Source organism: Marmota marmota, unplaced genomic scaffold (assembly GCF_001458135.2).
Source record: "Marmota marmota marmota unplaced genomic scaffold, marMar, whole genome shotgun sequence".
NCBI lineage: Eukaryota > Metazoa > Chordata > Mammalia > Rodentia > Sciuridae > Marmota > Marmota marmota.
Genome location: NW_025999853.1, coordinates 42,236,636 through 42,258,322, shown reverse-complemented (window position 1 = coordinate 42,258,322; position 21,687 = coordinate 42,236,636). Strand labels below are relative to the sequence as shown.

Below are 21,687 nucleotides of genomic sequence, written 5' to 3'. Positions count from 1 at the left end.
TAAGTCTGGGTGTAAATATTGGGGAGATCACAGCAGGAGAGAAACAAATGGAGACCTGATCTCCAGAGAGTCACAGAATGAATAAGTGAAGCCAATTCCAGAGACACTACTAACATGTCCAAGGCAGTTTTATAAGGAAAAGGGTAATCACCAAAATAATAAAACCCACAGACAGAGCCAGGGGTGGTGGCGGCACACACCTGTAATCCCAGCCTTTTGGGAGACTGAGGCAGGATAATGTCAAGTTTGAGGCTAGCCTTAGTAACTTAGTGAGTCCCACTCGGGGGCGGGGGGGAGGACTCCCCAGTAGCTCTATGGTAGCATGTGCTAAGCCCTGGGTTCAATCCCCAGTACCACTAGGGGAGAAAAAAAAATATCACCCCATCCACAGAAATATAAAATGGTGTTTGTGTAAGACTGGTCAAAAATTGCCTCAAGAGCCAGCAGCTGTATGATGGGAGACATTTTCTACTGGTATTTTGCTCAATGGAGAGAAAGACCTGTAAGTTCTAGTATAAATCAGGGATCAATAAGATTTGGCACGAGTTTCACAAACATGTTATCTCAGAGGACACTTTTTTCTTGCCTAAATATAGAGAATAAATGTTCTTCTATTCTAGAATTTTGTCTAAGAAGCAGAGATGGTTTCAAGGTGTGCATACTATGTTGGTAGAAGGAGCATCAAGTACCAGTAAAGAATTCCAGAGAAAATTATACCTACCTCTAATTTTTAAAAATTTTTTTTTTAAGAGAGAGAGAGAGAGAGAGAGAGAGAGAGAGAGAGAATTTTATTTATTTTTTAGTTTTCGGCAGACACAACATCTTTGTTTGTATGTGGTGCTGAGGATTGAACCCGGGCCGCACGCATGCCAGGTGGGCGCGCTACCGCTTGAGCCACATCTCCACCTCCTACCTCTAATTTTAAACAACCAAGTATTAGAACAGATTTGATGGACCACCATGGTAATGACTCTTGAAACATTAGGGTTCCAAGTTTCTAGAACGATATTGCTTTTATCACATGGTCTTTAAGTATAAATTTAAAAACACTCATTTATAGATCAGAACATAAAAAGCTTTTCCAACACCAAAATAAATTATTTCATATCATAATCTCTCAGTTTATTTGGGGTTCTTGGGATTCAAATACATAGACAGTCTCATCAAACAGAAGCCCTCTAGAAACCCCTGCAGCACGAAATCCAGGGATATCATGTGTTGATATCTCAACTCTAAAAGAATGAAAGCATTTTTAATTACTGAAAAGAACAAGGTGATGCGATCTCAGGAGGACACATCCAGTTTGCCCGACAGAAACTGAAGCTCTGATGTTAAACAATTCACACAGAGCGACCAAAAAGAAGACTCAAAGCATGCCATAAGGTGAAAGGTCCTATAACATGAGAAATCAGAGATTCCCCCATTATGTTGGGGTGTGCTAGCTGGATTTATCGCTAATGAGGAAGGTGCCAGGTTATCACCCCATTACACTCAATAACAGAGATACAATATCCTCCCAATTTCACAACTAGGGGAAAGTGAGGCTTATTTTGTTCAAAGTCTTAAAGCCAACGGGCAATCTTTACTCTCAGTTCAGGTTCCCCTGGATCATGCTCTCAGTTTAGCTCTCCTACTAGCCTTCTCCTTTCTAAAAACCCCTTTGAGGAACTATCACCAAATTTAGAACTAGATTAATGTCTAGTCGTGGAGACAACTTCAGCCAACCTCTGGCATCCACACACCACCTGCTCTTGCTGTCAAACAGCCGAGACACCAGTCAGCTAAACGTGAGCTGCTTAGGCTGTCAGGCTGTGATGGCTCAGCTTGTCATGCACAGTGCACAACCCTGTGTCACTCATGTGTTACAAGTGGCACTGAAATGACTGCTGCCAACACACGAGCAATATCTCTGACGTTCCTCAGCTAGATGAGAATTGAGGCATTTCACATTTCAACTCCATCTGTCAACACTGCAATGTGACAAACTCAGATTCTGAGAACAGGCACAGTTCACTGTCAGCTCTAGTCCTGCTACTTACTACACGACGAGCAAAATTCATGCAACTAATGTGGATACTGCCCAGTGTTTGTTAAGGGATGGGTACTCACTTTGGATTGTTCCTCTTCTCTAGGGTATCCTTGAGTGAAAAAGACAATTTCAGTGGGGAGTGTTAAGTGTGGGACCATCTGGAAACCCACAGAAAGGGCACCATGTCATCCAAGGGCAGGAGTCTGAAGTGACTTCCTGGGGTGGGGTAGACCAAGGTCCTGAAGGACAGGGAAGTTGGTCAGGTGAAGGGGTTCTGAAGTAGGCATTCCAGACAGGAGCAGTCAGTCATACCAAGGACAGGAGGTGAGAGAGATGGTGCACTTAGGAAGTGAAAGCAGTTCAGTATAAATGCTTCCTTTTGTCCCTTGAACAAGCCTTGCTTATTCTGACATCTGTGCAGTCACATTAACTGTTCTCAGAATGCTCTTTCTACAGACTTGTGTGACTGCATACTTTTCAACCTGCCTCTGCTCAAATGCCTCAGAGGTGTACATTGACTGCTCTCGCTAAAGTCCAGGGTCCTCCCTGACACCAGCATTTAATAAGAAATCCTCCCTCACTGCTCCTTGCTGCATTCAAGGCTTTTCTAGGGTACTGTGCCAGCAGAGTATGAAGATACTTAATAAATTCTTGTTGACTGAACTATAGTGTAATTGTTAAGAATATGGACTCCGGAGCCAGACCGCTTGAGTTCAAATGCAGGACTCTGCTTTTTTTAGCTGTGTGATCATAGGAAAAGCAATTAACTTCTGTACCTCAGTTTCTTCATCTGTAGAATGGGTATAATAGTGCATATACATATGCTAATAAGACTGAAATTTAACTGGGTTGATTCACATAAAACACATGTAATACCCAGTAAATGTACTATTGAAATGTTTTCCTAGGATTCAGGCTTCGTTTAGATTGTTTAGAGAAGGTGAAGTTTCTGATTTTTAACATTTGATTGCACTGTTAACTTGAAAAGAAGGAACGGTTTGTTCCACAGGCAGCTGGCTGACACACTTCATCCTGTTCTATTTGGCCTCCTTCCTCACACTGGCTTTATGTGGGCCTAGAAACCCCACTTTTCAGAAATGTATAGTGTTGGCATGGTCTCAATTAACTCCAAATGCCAACCTCAATAAAACATTTTTTTAAAATATTTGTTTTTTAGTTGTAGTTGGACACAATACCTTTATTTTATTTATTTATTTTTATGTGGTGCTGAGGATCGAACCCAGGGCCTTGTGCATGCTGGGTGAACGCTCTACAGTTGAACCACAATCCCAGCCCTCAATAAAACACTTAAGGTTAATAACCTTCCCAACTTGCCTATCTCCTTTGAAAGAGAGGCCTGTTTAGAGGAAACTGAAATCTGTAGTGGAAAGTGGACTGGCTTTAGAAACGTAGGTCTTAAGAGCAGAAGAAAACACAGACACCACTTATGAACACCATTTTCCCTTTGAGAGAATTTTAACAGAAAAGCATCAAGAGCATTTGTAAAAGGAAATAAGTGAAAGATACAGTGAAACACAACATTAAATCCCCAGATTAAACCAAAGTAACTAATAAGACCAGAAAGTTTGGCCCATTTTGAAACCCATTCTGCAATTTAGCTTAAATCATGAATCTGCTTATTTTCTTCGATCTCACAGACCTGGGACCAAAATCATGATACAAGGACAGAAGACATAAATGGTAGAGCATATGTTGGTTTTCTCCTGAGAACAAAAGGAAAGCGTTTCTGATCAAGATGCCCACCATCTTCCAGGACTAAGTACCTTTTCAATGGAAAAAGACATTGAAATCAAATAAAGAGAAGAATGTATTGCATTACGATAGTTCTAGAAGCAAGAACCAGGGAAGCAGCGCTGGATTGTATGTAGCTCAGGGGTAGAGCACTTGCCTACCACATGTGAGGCACCGATTTGATTCCAGCACCACATAAAAATATATATAAATAAAATAAAAGTATCGTGTCCATCTACAATTAAAAAAATGCTTAAAAAAAAAAAAAAAAACTAGAGAAGCAGAAAAGCATTAGTAACGGAGAGTTCCACACGGAAAAAAGGAAATTCTCAGAAAATTTTTTCCACCGTCTTACACTCAAAGTGAGGTCAAACCAGCAGCAGACATCATGGGAACTGGTTAGAAACACAGAATTGAAACCCATATTTCAGGGGTTGGGAGTGTAGCTCAGTGTTTGAGTGCTTCTCTACCATGGCCAAGACCCTGAGTTCAATCCCTATCATAGCAAACAAGACCCTTCTGCATTTTAACAAGATGTCCAGGACATTCACACACATAGCAAAGCCTGAGGAGCTCTGCCCCATGAAAAAGTGTACACCAAATCAGGCTGCCTCTCAGAATCATCTGTAAGCTTAAAAGGGAAAGAAATGCAGATGCCGGGTCCCTATTCCACACCATGTAAATCAACAAGACTTTTTCTGGAGGCTGCCCAAACATGTACCATTCATTCTTCATAATATCTCAGGTCACTTTTTTGAGCACCTTCTGTTAAGCCATCACCACTTCAGGACAAAGCAAATCTAGTCTCAAAGGACAGACAAAAGCTATGCACTCTGCTGTGACATGTACTGGTAGAATACACTGAATAGCCAGGCATGGTAGCACACAGCTGTAATCCCAAGCAACTTGGGAGACTGAGGCAGGAGGATTACAAGTACATGGACAAACTCAGTAACTTAGAGAGATCCTATCTCAAAATAAAAAGGGTTGGGAGTGTGGCTTAGTGGTTAAGGGTCTCTGGGTTCAATCCCTGGTTTAAAGACAAAAAACAAAAAAAACAAAACCCAAAAAGAGTGGCAGGGAGTTTGTTTTTAATTTAAAAAGGAATCTCTATTTCCAAGGCTCATAAACACACAAGATTTAACACTGATCAGCCTTTATCCTTACAGGAGGAACCCCACCAGCACCCCTCTCAAAAGGAATAGCCTTATTTTCTCAGGCAACTGCCTACCCCATCCATACACAACAGCTTGTTAGGCACCTACCTTGCTTGTCTGATTTGCTTTGATCCCAGGCCCTCGAACCAACAGTGGAACTTTGATATCAAACTCATACAGTTGTCTTTTGTCTATTGGCAAAGAAAACTGTCCTGAAAACAAAATGCAAAAAGTAAAGATGGAGCCAAGACAGACACGTAGCTCTGACTTTCTTTTATTTGTTTAGTCAATTGAACATACAGAAAATACTATTCTACAATTCTACTAATTCTGGTGTCTTAAAAGAAAGCTTAAATTTGCCTGTTTTTCTTATTACATGACAGGAAAAGTAGTGAGTTCATCTCTTTTGGATACATAACTACAAGGGACTCCCTGGTCTACATTAGGACAAATTGAGCCCAAAACAAAACAAAAAAAAAAACCGAACCAACCCTGGAAAGGACCAAAACACTAATACATAAAAAATTTATGCACGATATTCAACTTGATCACAGCAAAAGAGAGATTACTCCAAACAGTGCCAAATGAAAAGGGACAAAAGTACTTCTCCTGCTTTTCCTGAAAAAACTGCAGTTCAAGATAATCAAATAATTGATATGGAGAGGTCCAGCAAGTAAATGCAAAGGACAGAATTACGAAGTCCACATTTCACAATTTGTGTTTGAGGGAATGATGGATTTAAGCAATCATCGGGAACCTCAGTGTCAGAAGGATTCACTGGTAGAGCTCAGACTGAAATCACCTGAGTCATAAGTCAATACCAGCATCCCCAAAGTGGGCAGCCAGACACTATGAGTTTCATGATGTCACAACAGGAAATATACAGCAGCACTACTGAGGAAGTGCACTTACAAGTGAGAATTTCTAACAGGTCTTTCAATTTCACTACCAATCTAAAGGAAATGCTGAGTAGATATGAGTGAGTGAAGGCCTTACAAGATGGCGGCCAAATCCAGAATGGGATAGTCTACAGGATGAGAGACCTGCTTTATCCAGTAAGTGAGTGGCAAGTGAGAGTTAGGAGATCTAAAAACTAAAAGGTGGTGTGTGGACCTTGTTTGGATCATGACACATAATAAATCAAATGCATAATCAGATATTGATATGTGGAACCACAGGGTCTGGGAATTGTTTCAAAACATTCTTACAAAAAACAAATACCATGGTGGGGGGTTAAGAAAATATAAAAGCACAGTCACATGGAACCAAAAACCTAAGCTGGATAATGGGGGTTATTTTACTAGTCTATACTTACCCCACCCTCCAAAAGACAGCATCTTGCTATGTTGCCCAGGCTGGACACAAACTCCTGAGCTACAATACTCCTGCCTCAACCTCCAAGTGCTAGGACTACAGGCATGTGCCACCACATCCAGAGCTCCATTAATCTCTATTCTGAGTGTTTTAAATTATTCATAATATTAAATGCCTACATTTTACATAATATTAAATCTGCTCAAGGTTCAGGTTAATTCTTTTCAAGTGGAAATTTATAGACAGAAACCAAATATTTGTTGTGGTACTGGGAATTTAACTTGGGGCATTCTACAGCAGAGCTACATTCTCAGCCCTTTTTTTAAAAATTTTGAGACCATCTTACTAAGCTGCTGAGGCTGGCCTCAAACTTACAATTCTCTGGCTTCAGCTTCCTCAATCGCTGAGATTACCTGTGTATGCCATTGTGCCCAGCAAAAATATTTTTGTGCCAGGGATTGAACCCATGGGTGCTTAGCCACAGAGCCACATCTCTAGCCTTTTTATTTTTTATTTGTTTTTAGTTGTAGTTGGACATAATACCTTTACTTTATTTATTTATTTTTATGTGGTGCTGAGGATCAAACCCAGTGCCTTCCACGTGCTAAGTGAGCATTCTACCACTGAGCCACAACCCCAGCCCCCCTTGCCCTTTTTTAAAAAGATTTTTTTGTTCTCTTTAGATATACATGACAGTAGTGTACTTTGACATATTATACATACATGGAGTATAACTTCCCATTCTTGCAGTTGTACATGATGTATAGTTACACTGATCATTTATTCATACATGAACACAGGAAAGTTATGTCCGATTCTTTCTACTATCTTTCCTATTCCCATCCTCCCTCCCTTCACTTCATTCCCCTTTGTCTAATCCAATGAACTTCTATTCTTCCCTCCCCCACCTTGTGGTGTGTTAGCATCCACATATCAGAGGGAACATTCTGCCTTTAGTTTTTAGGGATTGGCTTATTTCACTCAGCATGATAGTCTCCAGTTCCATCCATTTACTGGCAAATGACATAACTTCATTCTTCTTTATCCTAGCCCTTTCTTATTTTGAGACAGGGTCTCACTAAGTTGCTTAGGCTGGCTTTAAACTCACAATCCTCCTGCCTCAGCCTCCTCAGCTGCTGGGATTACAGGCATGCCTCACAGCACCTGGCAAAACATTTATTTTTTTAAACTACAGAAGGTCCAAGTATGGGCTGGGTAGAACACCTGCCTAGAATAGGCAAGGCCTTGGATTCAATCCCCAGCATATGTGAGCGCGTGCACACACACACACACACACACACACACAAACACACAGAGAATCCAAGCAGAAAGAATGAAAGTCAAGGACATGGAGCTAACTCATTCTACAGTTTTAAGAAATAAAAACTACTCCCAAATGAATTCCACAATTTAGCAAGACAAAATGTACTCTGCAAAGATCACCTCTTGGTTCGCCTATCCAGAATGTCTTACTCCTACTTTTTAAGTTTCATTTATTCTTAAAATTGAGTTCAATTTCCATAAAGCCTGCCACTATCCCATCAAGCTCTTTCTGCTCTGGCTCCTAGACCACTACCTAACTGAGCATATAAATCAAGAAACCTAGTTTCTCTATGTGAGAATGCCCAGCTCACTAACCAGAGGGTCCTGAGGGCAAGACCCTTGCTCTGACAAGCCCACAGCTATACAACACTAGAATTCCTGCCTGGGCTACTTTTTCTACTGGGTAGAAACCCATGTTCTCAAAGATAAAAGGAGTATCTGTCTTTTACCTGTGTGATAGCCATTGTCTGAGGTATAAAAGATGTAAGTGTTGTTAAGCTCCCCAGTGAACTCCAATCTCTTGACCAGCTTCTCAACAAGGTCATCAACAGAGAGCAGTGTTTGCCACCTGGATGTGAACCAAGGGTAGAAAAGGGAGTTTGGGGCAATGGCTCAAGAATCAATATGGGGGGGGGGGAGGCGAAGAGAAACAAGCAAAACCAAAAATACCAGCACCTACCAAAAAAATCCTATATGCTCAATTCTCAAATCTCCATTCCCCAAACCCTGCCATAGCAAAGACCTTGACATGAATTATATTCTGAAATTTTCTAAAGTTAAATGTTTCCAAAGAAATAAATGAAGCTTTTAACAACTAGTTAGCTTTACTTTTATAACTACTGGTGATAAGTAGAGATAATCAGAAAGAAAAGTTCTCAATTCAGTAACAAATAGTAGAGATTAATTCAAATATTATTCAACATTGTTCAGTCATCTACACTAGAGGCTGGCAAACTATAGCCCATGGGCTGCAGTTACCTTTTTATTAAGTGTGATTGGAGCACAGCCACAATCACTCATTTACATATTGTCCAGGGCTGCTTTTATGTTATAACAGCACAACTGAGAAGTTCTGACAGAATACATGGCCTGCAAACCTACAATATTTACTATTCTTATTATCGGGCCCTACAGAAGTTGTTTGCTAACCTCTAGTCTAAACTAAAATAAACCTTAAGTAATAGATTCTTTAAAACTAACTTAGAATGTCTTGAAAATTCCAAACACCAAAGGCAAATAAATATTTTGCTCAGTGTTTGGGTTGACTTCTCACCAAGTAACTTTGCCTTTAGGAACAGGAAAAAAAAAATTTCAAGCAAATGATTTAAATTTGCAATATTCTTTAACAAGTCCTAAAAAATGAATGATTTAATTAGTCTTGGGGGCCATAGGTTACCTTGTACACATGAATGTAAAGGTATATCTGCCTGCTTCTGAGGTAGCAGATGCCCCAAAGCATCTTGCCCATAGACTTGTTTCCCTGTTTTTTTGTTTTGAAGATAACGTGGCACACTTATCCTTAAAACCACTCAATCTGAGAAAGCAGCAGCTCTTACCTTTTCCTAAATGCATTATCTAAAAACTGTATTGAAGAATTAGTCATTGGAGTCTTGGCTTGTCTAATTAACCAGTGCTTGTTCTAAAATCAGAAGGAAAAAAATGTTAACACCAAGTCACCATAGTTAAACTACTACATCAGTAAAGTTGATAAAAGGATCATTTCATCCTTTAGGGAAAAGAAGTTAACTGAAACTATTTAATGTCAGACTCTCTCCCTTCTCCTGTATTCCTAAAAAGGAAATTTCTCAGATTAACTCCATCACTCATTCTTCAGCTTCCCACCACCTATCAAATTATAAAATGCCTTAGCTCCTTTGTCAGCAACATTAAGAGACTTTAGTGAACATCATTGGGAAACCATTAGCCAACATGGGATTAAATTTATAACCTCAATCCTATGTCTACTGTAATTATAAATGGGTAAATATTAACTTTGCCTTTCTCTAAGTTTTGCCTAATGAATTATCATTCCATTGCCCTCAATTTTTGTGCCCAAGATCCTTAGGGAAAATCCTATCACAGCAGTTTCTTAAAACTTCAAGTCCAAATCTGGAGGAGCTATCCCAATTAAAGTCACATTTTTATATAAGAACCTCTCATATACTATTAATTATCTCCTCTCCATTCACAATATTCTAAGCTAGCATCTCCCAAACCATGGTCCTCAAAAGTGTTTTTCAGTTAGTTAAATCTGAGAAATGCTTTATAACACATTCTTCCCTGCTAGAAATTCACATTCAACCACACAACTCTCTCTGGATGGAGTGTAACAGAATGATTTTTGTTTTTTATTTTTGGTCAGTGATGAAACAAATGACTTATTTAGTTCCAAGTTTCCAAACTTCTATTACCTTCTTTTGGAACACAAATTGAAAATAGCTCTCCAGTTTAAAACCCAGGTCACTCAGTGTCAAAAATCATATTTAACAAGCCTACAGCATGTCAGGTGGTATGCTAGACGATGTCTGTAATCTTCACAGTAGTTGCAGGAAGGACTGGGAACTCCCATTTTAAGATATCTTGCTCATCTCACAGCCAGAAATTGGTAGTATTGAGTCTGAATTTAAGACTCATTCCTTCAACAACAACCTTATAAGCAATTACGATTTCTGGTGAATAGACATGAGGCAATGGAGACCTTCTGACTTTGAACCAGGAACTGCCCATACCCTGGGTCAAGGGAAGTATAATCTATTAACTAAAGAAAGTGCTGTGATAGGATCTCTCCGGGGACCTGGGGCAATCAGTATCCTGGGTGGGAAAATAGAGGGCAATGCAATGACTTAGAGTAACTTAGAGAAAGATATAATAAACTGACACATGAGGCAAATATTTGGGTTGTGTGGCCTTTAATCGTGTCTCCTGTGCTGGCTTTTTTTCATTCAGTTTCTCTTCCCAATCACATGGCACTCTACCACCCCTCTTCTTCTTATGCCTTGGACCAGTGAGTTTTTGGGGTGGGGCTGGTGTTGCTACAGACCCAATTCAATCCCCAGGGATGTGTCTCAGCCATTGCTAGGAGGGAAGAGAGCCAGCCTACATGTTACCAGAAAAGCCTGAGTGACACTCCTGTAATCAGGGAAGATGGCCTTTCCACCATTCCCTGTGGACTCCCCTGCTGCTCCCTGGATGTGTGGCAGGAACCTTATCTGTACCTGTGAAGCAAGTTTATACTATTTGTTATTCTAGGGGCAGGTGCATTACCTTAAAAGATATTGAAAGAAAAATCTACTACATGGCTCAATGGTTTCCTGACGGGTATATTACACTATTAATTATACTGAGTATGGCTTAATTCAAGGATTGAGAAGGCTACCGTTCCATGGACGTTGAAGTTCTTGTTTCTGGGTGCAAATACATTCTGGAAAGTCTTCTGGTACTGAGGTGCAGCTGTCCAAGGTGAATGAGGTGCTGGAGTGGAAATCATCATGAAGAATGGCTCAAAGTTGGACTTGTAGTCCAGGAAGTCCAAGGAGACGTTAACCTGACACATACAAAGATATGTTACCTCCTACCCTACCCAATAATTCAGCACTTAATAGATAAATGTCCTTTGGTGGGCAGAGAGTACAAGGTCATCTTAGCTGTATATCTTGGTGAATGTTTTTTCATGATCATGTGCAAGCATGCTACTGGAACAAAACATTTGGTTTCTAGGCAATATTTAAAAACTGAGAAGCATACCATCATAAAAAAAGCAACTGAGATCTTGATAACTTTACAAGTCTAGAAATTGTTACCCATATAGAAAGAAATAGAAATTCGGCCATTTTGCTATTATTTTACATTAATGAAACTTTACATATATACATTTAATGACTTACAGAATTTAAAGAATAAATCTACTTCTCAAAAGTGGGAAAGGTGCATTAAATTACCATAATCTATGAAAATACATAGAAAATAGTTGTCAATTATGCCAGCTGAAGTAGCTAAACTAAATGGATATTAAACCCAAATCCTGGGACAGAAGATGTAGGTCACTGGTACTCCATGTGCTTAGCACGAACAAAGCCTGAGGTTCAATCCCCAGCACCAAAACTAAAGGTCAAAACAAACACGTCACACCAGTGCTTGAACTTATATGGACTTAACATTTTTCATTTACTTATCAGGAGATTCTTTATGAAAATAAAGCACCCCATATACATGCTGTTTTTCATTATTCTAGCTGATTCACACCTTCATTTATTCCTAATACTAGATCAACATAAAGAAGATAACTATTTCCTATCACCTTCCCACCTGCCCACTTTACTCCAGCTCTATCAACTTCCTTGTGGTTTCTCACAAGTGCAGGGCACACTCTTGCTCAATCAGGGTCCTTACACTCACTGTTCCCCTTGCCTGCGACATTATTTCCGCTGATGTGTATAACTCACTCTCACCTTCTTCAGGTTACTGCTTAAATGTTACCTACCAAGTAACCCCCCCATGCTTATTTCTCTGATTATTACCTAATGAAGCAACAAATGTACATGTGTATATACCCACATACACATAGCACAAATAAACTCTGTCACAAATTACCTTTACAGAATAGACTTTGTTTCACTTACTGCAGAATGCCTACCGTACTAGGTAGTTGCTGAACTATTTGGTGAATAAAAGCTCTATGAAGGATTTCCATTAAAGACACTTCAGAACAGAAAAGTCCCAAATTCACTTTTTAATTTGTGCACATAATGACCACCCAAAGAACTCTCACATCTCTATGCCTCTGCCTACATAAAGGCCTGTAAAGTTGCCATCTTCTATTACTCCGAGTCTTGAATTCAGACCCTGTGAGTAAAACTGGGGCCAAGAGTAGGAACCCCAGCTCAGCACACTGGTACATACCTATAATCCCAACTACTCAGGAGGTTGAGGCAGAAAGATTGTCAGTTCAAGGTCAGCCTGGGCAACTTAGCAAGACCTTGTTTCAAAGTAAAAGGGGCTGGGGATGTAGCTTAGTAGCAGAGTGCTTGCCTAGTATGCATGAGGTTCTGCATTCAATCCAAAGTACAGATTTAAAAAAAAAAAAAAAAAAAAAAAGGAGCTCCTAACAAAGTAAAACTTCTACAAAGTATTATCTATATGGTCTTATTACCCTTTGGAAAAGGGATGTTCTTGAAATTCTAGCAACAAATAAGAAAAACACCCTCAGGAATTTTTAATCAGTTGGACATAATCTTTGGCAGTTATTTCACATTATTACACATTTATGTCACCTGCCACAAACAAGACTAGAGGTTTTCTAGGGAGAGGCTTAATCGAATGTGAACCAAACCTGCAAGGGCAGAGTTCCAAAAACTCACCAGAACATCTGTCAGGTAGTCCACACTGTAGTTTTCACCATGTTTCCGTGCTTTCCCATTGATAGAGAGGGTGTAATTGTAATATTTTGAATTCTTTTCCTATTTAAAAGAGGAAAGTAAAATCTGGTACAAGGTCAACACAAAATGAAAAACTAAACCCATGTTGGGCTAAACTGTACTCTATTTAAACAGCAAAAAGACAGGAAAAAGGAAATTACTCAAGTCAATATTTATGTTTTCTGACAAGGGTTTTTTATCAAAGACTAGCATGTTTTCAATAATTTGTTCTAGTTTAAAAGCCAGAAGTGGCTAGGAAGAACAGCAAACTACATTGCTAAACCCTCTGTAATGCAGGAAAAACATCCCAGAACAGAGTGACTCACCAGTCAACAGGCTTTCTTTTAAGGAGACAAAACAATTAGGCATAAAGCCGAAAAACTTATGTTGGTATCAGGGTTAAATTAGCGAGTAAACATTTTGCATCTAGAGGTCTGTGTATAATATAAGTCACTGACTTCAATAATCACTTACCAAAGCATACCAATAGCTCCAGCCTAGAGGGACATGTTCTAGTCCACCTGCATCTGGGGCTCCATACTGAAAAGACAGAAGAGTAGGACATTAGAACTCGTTAGACATGACCAGACCATAAAGAAACAGGAAATTTAGAATCTTTTTAGATGAGTGCCTGACAGACTAGGTGCTCAATTTTCCCAAACACAAAGACTAATAAAAAAGTAAAGAACTCTATAATCGTAGGAACTTCTTAAGCTAGAATTGCTAACCACAGACAGTAGGCCAAATCTGGCCTCCCAACTATTTTGTGTGGTCAACACACTAAGACTTAAACAATCAAAAGACAAATATTTTGTGAAATGTGACAGTTACACGAAATTCAAATTTCAGTGATGACAGACTTTTATTTGAACATAGCCATGCTCATTTGCTTACCTAGAATCTACAGCTACATTCATGCTACAAAGGCAGCACACTAAGCAAGCTGCAATAGAGATGTATGGCCTGCAGAGTCTAAAACATTTACTTTCTTGCCTGCTACATGTCCATGTCGCCTACCCTACCGTGACCCATTCATGGATAAGTACTGAGCCACGATGACATAGAATGAATTGTTCAACTGACACTGTTGCTAATAATAATAAAAAATAGACTATGAGCTATTGAATTTATTACTTCAGTTGCCCTGATGATATCTACTTTTGGAGCATAATTTATCTGATGAGATGAATAAGTTAAGAGACCACAGTACATTCCCACCTTATTTCAACAAGTTGTAATACTGCCTATTTAAGGCAGAATTTAATCCCTGAAAACTCTCTGTACTTGAAAGCTTTCTCCTAATTTCATATATAAATCAGATGACCTTCAATATGCAAAGCAAAGATAGATTCTCTATTCTCTTTATGACCCACACCAACACCATAACTGAGTATCACACCATACTTCCTGTTTCTCCTGATTCTTTCAAACTGATTAATTTTCCTTTAAACCCACAAGGTTGCAGATCTCCTTAATTATCGGGGAGAGGAAGAAAACTAGCAGAACTTCAGATCAGATATTAACACCACCTGGAACCACAGGTAAAGAAGAAGAAAATATACATCTTTTCTTTGTTCTGCATTCCTAGGCTAACTCCGAAAGCTAATCCCAAACATCACCAATTACACCATTTTAAGCTTGGTCTTTGACTAAAAGCTGAGGCCAGTGTGATAGACTTGGGGCCTTGAAACCTGGCCCCGACAGGTCACAATGAAGTATCACTCTAACCCGGCCCAAGGTACTTTCCCTTTATTACAGTCTCTCCACAGTCTGTTCTCACTTTTTGGGTTAGTGAGTTAAGCATTAAACAGTTATAATTCAGAAAAGATTTTAAGAAATGTGAGGGAAAAAATTCTTCATTCTGATCCTGATAAAGGGGAAACAGAAAAAAAAAGATACAGCCACATGACAAGCAGAAGTCCTGAGGAAAAGGGAAGATGCAAACAATAATGGCAATCTTAGGACAATTTTAAAATAAATGCTTCTGGGATTATTTCAAGGAAGAATAACTACAGTACCAGAAACATGTAAACCAGTTCCTGTAAACCATGGGCAGATGAAAAAAAACAACAGATACCCCAAGCCCTTTAACACGACTTGAATTGACACTACTGAAAAAATAACAGGAGTTTTGATCAATTATTAATTCACATTTTAAAAGCTATTATAAGGGAGAAAAAAATAACAAGCCATTCAACATACCTCATTTAAATACTTCCCTGCAAAAAAAGTTTGATAACCACACATTGATCTGAGGATTGCTGGGAAAGTATTTGGCTCTTGGATCTTCTGCCAAGACTTGCTACTGCAGTTTCCCTCCAGAGTGTTGTTAACGACATGATGATTATGTGGGTACTTCCCTGTCAGGATACTGGCTCTGCTGGGGCAGCACAGAGCACTTGGCACATACTACAAAGAGAATTGAAGCAAAAGTCTGTTAAACAAGAAGGATGAAGTTTTCATCACTTCTAAAGAAAATAAAAGGAAGCTTCTCAATACTCCAACTTCAAATTTTTAATTTCTCATGGAATAGAGATTTTCTTTACATGACATACTTTGGAACTACTTTAAGTTACACAGAACAGATACCAAGAGATGAGACAAACGAAGAGAATTTCTTTTTAATTTGGTTTCTTTCTGAAGAAAACAGTAATTCTAATCTTGTCTGTCATGGAAATAATATTAATATGCAGGGAATGCAACCTGGCAGGAGTAGGGTCTTAACCAAAGATAGAGAGGGCTACTTGAATCTAACGTAGCTGAAAAGCAGAGGTTCATTTTCAGGTTCATCTGCAGCTTTATATAGTTTTTCTAACACTTTCCCACCACCTCTCTTAATTATGTTTCCTGAGCTACTATCAACAAACCTTTTCCTTTCTACCCAATAAAATTGGTACATCCCCAAGTCACTTTATTGACATTAATACTGATATATACCCACAACCAGGAGGAAAGAGATGGTCAACATATTCGTGCCAACATTAGATATTGTTCCTTTTTTTGTTTTTTGGCTTTTCAAGTTGGATTTAGCTTTGTTTGTTTACTGGGGATTAAAAACCATGGTCCTGTATATGTTTAATATGTGCTCTACCAGTAGGCTTCACTCCCAGCCCAGAAAGGAATTTTTAAATACTGGTGAGGGAGAATGTTATCTACATGTACGGTAGCCAATCGTCTATGTGAAGAGTCATTTCATGTGTTTTGTTCATTTTTTCCTCCTGAACTTTGGCCTCATGTTACTTAAGATTTGCAGTAAGGAAAGATTTGGTCACATTACAAATGCTTCCCCTTTTTTACTTTTGCTCTTGACTTCTGTTATTTTTACAGTGGCAACTCTTAATTCTTTCCCTTTTTGTCTTCTGATCTATTTTATGGCCATTATCACACCGCTAACGGTATCTTCATATCACATTTTAATATATGGTTGGGTAATGTCTTAAAACGAACAAACCTCTCAGTTGAGAGTATAACTGAGTCATAGAGTGGGTGCTTAGTATGCACAAGGTTGTGGGTTCAGTCCCTAGCACCAAATATAAAATGCCTTTATTGTTTTTACCTATTTATCTTTCCAGATAACTGCATGCATGTTACTGGGTATCAAACTCAGGGTCTTGCATATGTTAAGCAAGTGCTCTACCACTAAGGTACACTCTCAGCCTTCCAGATAACTTTTGAAATCATTTGTGTCTAAAAAGTCTTGTGGAGATTCTGGGGCTGGGGTTGTGGCTCAGTGGTAGAGAGCTGGCCTAGCACGTATGAAGCCCTGGGTTCGATCCTCAGCACCACATAAAAATAAATAAATAAAATAAAGGTATTGTATCCAACTACAACTAAAAAATAAATATTAAAAAAAGTCTTGTGGAGATTCTGATTAGAATAAACTTAAGTGTCTTACCACAGAAAATGATGTATGTATCTATGAAGGTATTTTTATTTTTATCATTTGCTAAGTACTTTAACTTAGTCTTAAACCATTTCTGGAACATCACCAGCCATTTCTAGAGTGTTTATACTTTGCTATTATCAATAAGATCTCTTCCTCAACTTCTCTAACTCATACAGAAGTTATTTTTACTTTTTAATTTTTGCCTTACTAAATTCTATTAATTTACAAAGTTTTCTAGCCAGGTGTGGTGCTATATACATATATCCCAGCTACTCTGGAGGATCACAGTTGAAGGCCAGCTTGGGTGACTTAATGAGACCCTGTATCAAAAAGTAAAAAAAGCTGGGAATGTAGCTCAGTGCTTGGCTAGCATGTATGAGGCCTTGGGTTCAATTCCTTGCACCACAGAAAAATTTCAAATAATTCTGTTTTCTAGGTTAAAAATCCAAGAGTGGAAATTATTTTTAACTTCAAATAGTTTAATTTCAATCTAGATTTATGACAATGATTAGACAGTTTAGAACATAAAAAATTAAGTCTTTGTCTCATGCCTAACAATGCCCTAAGTCTCTCACCTTAAGTATAAAGTGTGCTATTTATTTGTAATATTCATCATTGTAAGGATGTATTCTAACAACTTAATGTTACCAGGAAAGGATGCTAAATTTCAGGGAACTAGTCAAACATCTTTCAAGATGAACATCTAACTTTCCTTCTTTCTACTACTTCAACTACTGATATCATGTAGATAGACAATGCAATAACCCAGTATTATGAGCTCTTACTGAAAGTCCAGTACTGATATTGTGCTTTACATGCATCAACTCATTTAACTATAATAACACTAGATTTTGATAACTCACTTTACAAACGGGGAATCTAAGAACCAGAGAGGTCAAATAACTCACCCAAGGTTACAGAGGTTGATAAAAGACCAACTATTCAAAACTAGGCAGTCTCGTTCTGGAATCTATGCTCTTAGGTCTAACATGGTTGTACTGTGCAATAGATTTTTCTGGATCAAGCAATCCTTCCATCCCCAAACCCACTTACTGAGTTACATGTATGGTTGCTGAATTTGAATTGGTAGCATTTTATTTTGGATCTTTGCATCTGTATTTTCTTTAAATTTCTCTGTTATTAATTTTAAAATTTGTTCTTAGTTATACATAATAATAGAATATATTTTAACATATATGGAATATAACTTTTAATGTATTTATATTATATATAAATATATATGTATATATTTTGGGTGCTATTATTTTTATCAGGTTTGACTATCAGAGTTAATTGGGTTTTACCATAGAATAGGTTATCAAAATATAATCATTACTTGCTTCCAACAATCCACTTTCAAATCTAAAACAATGAGGTTTTAGATAAAATTCTCTGGTTCTCAGTTGCAGCACAGACTGGCTTAGAAAATACCTACAACTAGCTGGGCATGGTGGCACATGCACGTAATCCCAGTGGCTCAGAAGGCTGAGGCAGGAGGATCATGAGTTCAAAGCCAGCTTCAGCAATGGCTAGGCACCAAGCAACTCAGTGAGACCCTGCCTCTAAATAAAATACAAAATAGAACTGGAGATGTGGCCCAGTGGTTGAGTGCCTGAGTTCAAAATCTGGTACACACACACACACACACAAAAAAAAAAAACCAAACAAACCTACAACTGTTCTTCAATTGATAGCAAGTAATATTTCAATTTAACTATAAAAAAAACCCTTGATAGGGCTGCGGACATAGCTCAGTTGAGGGCTTACCTTGCATGAGTTCGATCCCCAGCCTCCCCCCCACACACAACCTTCAAAGATCACACCAGACTTCCAGAAGAGTGTTTCTTCTTAATATAAACACAAAGTCTAACAAAATTAGTTTCAAAACTTACAGCACTGGAGAAAGTCATTCCCATCTCTCCAATGAGGGCCTTGGTTTTCTTTAGTGGTGTCTGTAAAATAAGTAATTATCCATTAAACAATTTCTTCTGATAAAACACAGAGACCAAAACTTGTGTGTTTTTACGTATTATTTTTTTATTCACAATGGTCAGCTTTGTCACTAAGCAATAGCTAAGAGTCATATAATTCTGGAGATAAACTAAACAGGTTTGGTAATATTCGGTTAGGACCCTGTGCCAAAGTGTAGGGGTCCGTAACACAAGCAGGAAGGGAAAGCTCACGGGTGATGACATTATTCCAGCAATGCTGATTTCAATATAATACAATTTTAGTGTCCTTCCCTTATTTGTTAGTAGTCACCTTAGAAGGCAGATAGTGCCAGCCTATCTCCAAGGATTCATCTTTAGAAGCAGAATGTTAGAAATGATATGAAAGGTGCCTCCCACCCTTTAAAGAGAAACAACAATTAGATTCTGACAGACAAGGCTTTGAGATCCAGAGATGGCTTCAAATCTCAGTGGTGGACCAAACACACACTGTTCAACTACCAGCTTACTGTCCCTCTGCACCTGACTGGTCACCACCTGAGCCAGGTAGCAGGCAGGTTTAACAGAACCCTGTTAGGCAGAAGGCTAGTCAGAAATTACTTTGTTTTTATCCTGGCTTTTCATCTTTTGTTCAAAATCTAAGATTCTGACAAGTGCAGAGAACAATTAACTTCATCCTAGAAATGATAACAGTGTGAAGTAATATAAATATAAATAAAAGGGACACCAATAATCTTTATTCACTTTCCACACAGCAAAAAAGCACCAAAGAGGCTCATTTTAGTAGTACTATGAGGCAGTTCACAATGACTCTAAAGTACTTCTGAAACCTAAGACCACACCATATACACTGGTAAGTTATTTTGTGTGATAATTTCTTGAAGATTGATATTCCAAATATAAACTAGATTCATGAGAGACTCATTTTCAACAATGTATAAACGGCTTTTCCCCATTATTGATAATTGAAAACCTAAGGAACCGTAATCAAAAAGTATGAGAATTCTAAGATGAGCTTTGATAATTACATGAGTAGATCCTTAATGGGATCTCAAGAAACACCAGCACTGTAGAAGATGTGTGCTAACCTTCAGAGGCAATGTCACCAGTTCTCAAAATATCACTAGAAAACATATTTTCCCAGAAGAGTGGACTGAACTAAATATTAGCTTGACAAAGAATCCAAATTATCACGAGGAAACTGAGAGAGAAAATGAGAATGTGGGAGAAAGGACTATGAGTTGATTGAGACTTGTCAAATTATCCAATATGCAGGAAAAATTTTGAACCAAGTTTGACTTGGTTTTAAGACTGTACTTAAGGCTGGGGACATAGCTTAGTTGGTAGAGTGCTTGCCTTGCATGCACAAGGCCTTGGGTTCAAGCCCTGGCATCACAAAGAAAAAAAATCTGCACTGTGACCATAACACATTTATTATATACTTAATGTGTGCCACACATTGATCTAGGCAATGGTGGAAAAAAGAATGTCCTTGACCTCATGATACTCAAGGACACCTAAACAACTTAACTATTTCAGGTAGTCATAAGTGCTTTGATCACAGTAAGTCAGCATGATGTGACTGGAGCTGGTGGAAAGAAAGGGGGAACTACTTGAGATGGGTAGTCAGGAAAAGCCTCTTTCAGGCCTTTCAGGAGAGGATGTCTCTGGGCTGAGTAAATAATAAGCACAAAGACTCTCTGAGGAAGGAGAGGAATCTGTGAGGAACAGAGAGCAGGCCAGTGTGGTTGAAGCAGCCCAAGAGGTAAAAGGGAAAGAGGTAAGACAAGGTCAGAGAGGCAGGTAGAAGCCAGAGGATGAGGCAGGACTACATAGGAATTTTGATTTTAGTCTAAGAAATTTATATTCCTAACTGGAGTCCTTTTTCTACTAATGGTAATACAAGTGATAATGATAATCTGTGCTTAGTGGAACAAGTCCGAAGCAAGACACCACATTGTACCAAAAATGTGTATCCCTGCTAATTCAAGTGGACAGGGGCTGGTCAGGTGAAGGTCATGCAATTAAGCAGCAGCCAATCTTCTGTTCTCATGAGTAAATGTGTTACTCATCCCAAGCCAAATCCCTTCTATAAAAGCCCTAAGGACTCATTTACTTTCCTAGTCCCATGAATAGATGCTCTGAAATAGTTCTGACAATTCTGGTAATTCTATGGCTACTTTTTTTTTTTTCGGGGGGGGGCGGTACTGGGGATTGAATCCAGAGGTGTTTAACCACTGAGCCACATCCCCAGCCCTTTTTATATTTTATTTAGAGACAGAGTCTTACTTTGAACTCCCAATCCTCCTGCCTCAGCTTCCCGGGCTGCTGGGATTACAGACATGCGCCACTGCACCTGGCTAATTTTTCTTTTAACAATGAAAATCATTTTGCTTTAAGTAAAGCAATGACATGTATTTATTCTTTTCCTACATTTCCCTATGGCTCCTTCCCTGGTTTCCTTGAGATTTTGACCAAATATCACTTTTTCCTACAGTGAATGATTTTTAAAAAGAGCAACCTGTGCTTTTGTGAAGAACAGTGTGTCCCAGAGCACCATATGATGTTTAAGTAAAAATCAAGAAATGGAAAAGAACAGTTCTCTAGGAAAAACAGTAAAAGCAAAGTCCCACAGATGATACCTGGAACAAATACAGTGAAATGTCAAAGATAATACAGCTGCATAAGGCTATCAAGCTGATTCAAAGAATTTCACTTTAAACCAAAATTATACCAAGTATTACGATTCTTCAACGTGAGTTATCTGCAAGGTTGACTACTGTTTATTTTGTGAACTATGGCAGCAATTTATAAACATTTTTGGGTCAGAGGACCCTCTCTCCAAAAAAAACAAAGCTATTGC

The 21,687-nt window shown here is 38.6% G+C and overlaps 1 protein-coding gene across 1 annotated transcript in view; it reads right to left on the bottom strand.

Annotated features, from left to right (window-relative positions):
* Positions 1-21,687, bottom strand: part of Gns (glucosamine (N-acetyl)-6-sulfatase) — a 35,968-nt gene that overhangs the window by 11,546 nt on the left and 2,735 nt on the right. The window contains exons 2-9 of the mRNA XM_015483055.2: positions 18,768-18,827; positions 15,192-15,398; positions 13,464-13,529; positions 12,933-13,031; positions 10,952-11,119; positions 9,132-9,214; positions 8,025-8,143; positions 5,047-5,150 (exon numbers count right to left, since the gene is read on the bottom strand). Of these exons, the coding sequence (XP_015338541.1) occupies positions 5,047-5,150; positions 8,025-8,143; positions 9,132-9,214; positions 10,952-11,119; positions 12,933-13,031; positions 13,464-13,529; positions 15,192-15,398; positions 18,768-18,827 (906 nt within the window). The remainder of the gene's footprint in view (positions 1-5,046; positions 5,151-8,024; positions 8,144-9,131; positions 9,215-10,951; positions 11,120-12,932; positions 13,032-13,463; positions 13,530-15,191; positions 15,399-18,767; positions 18,828-21,687) is intronic.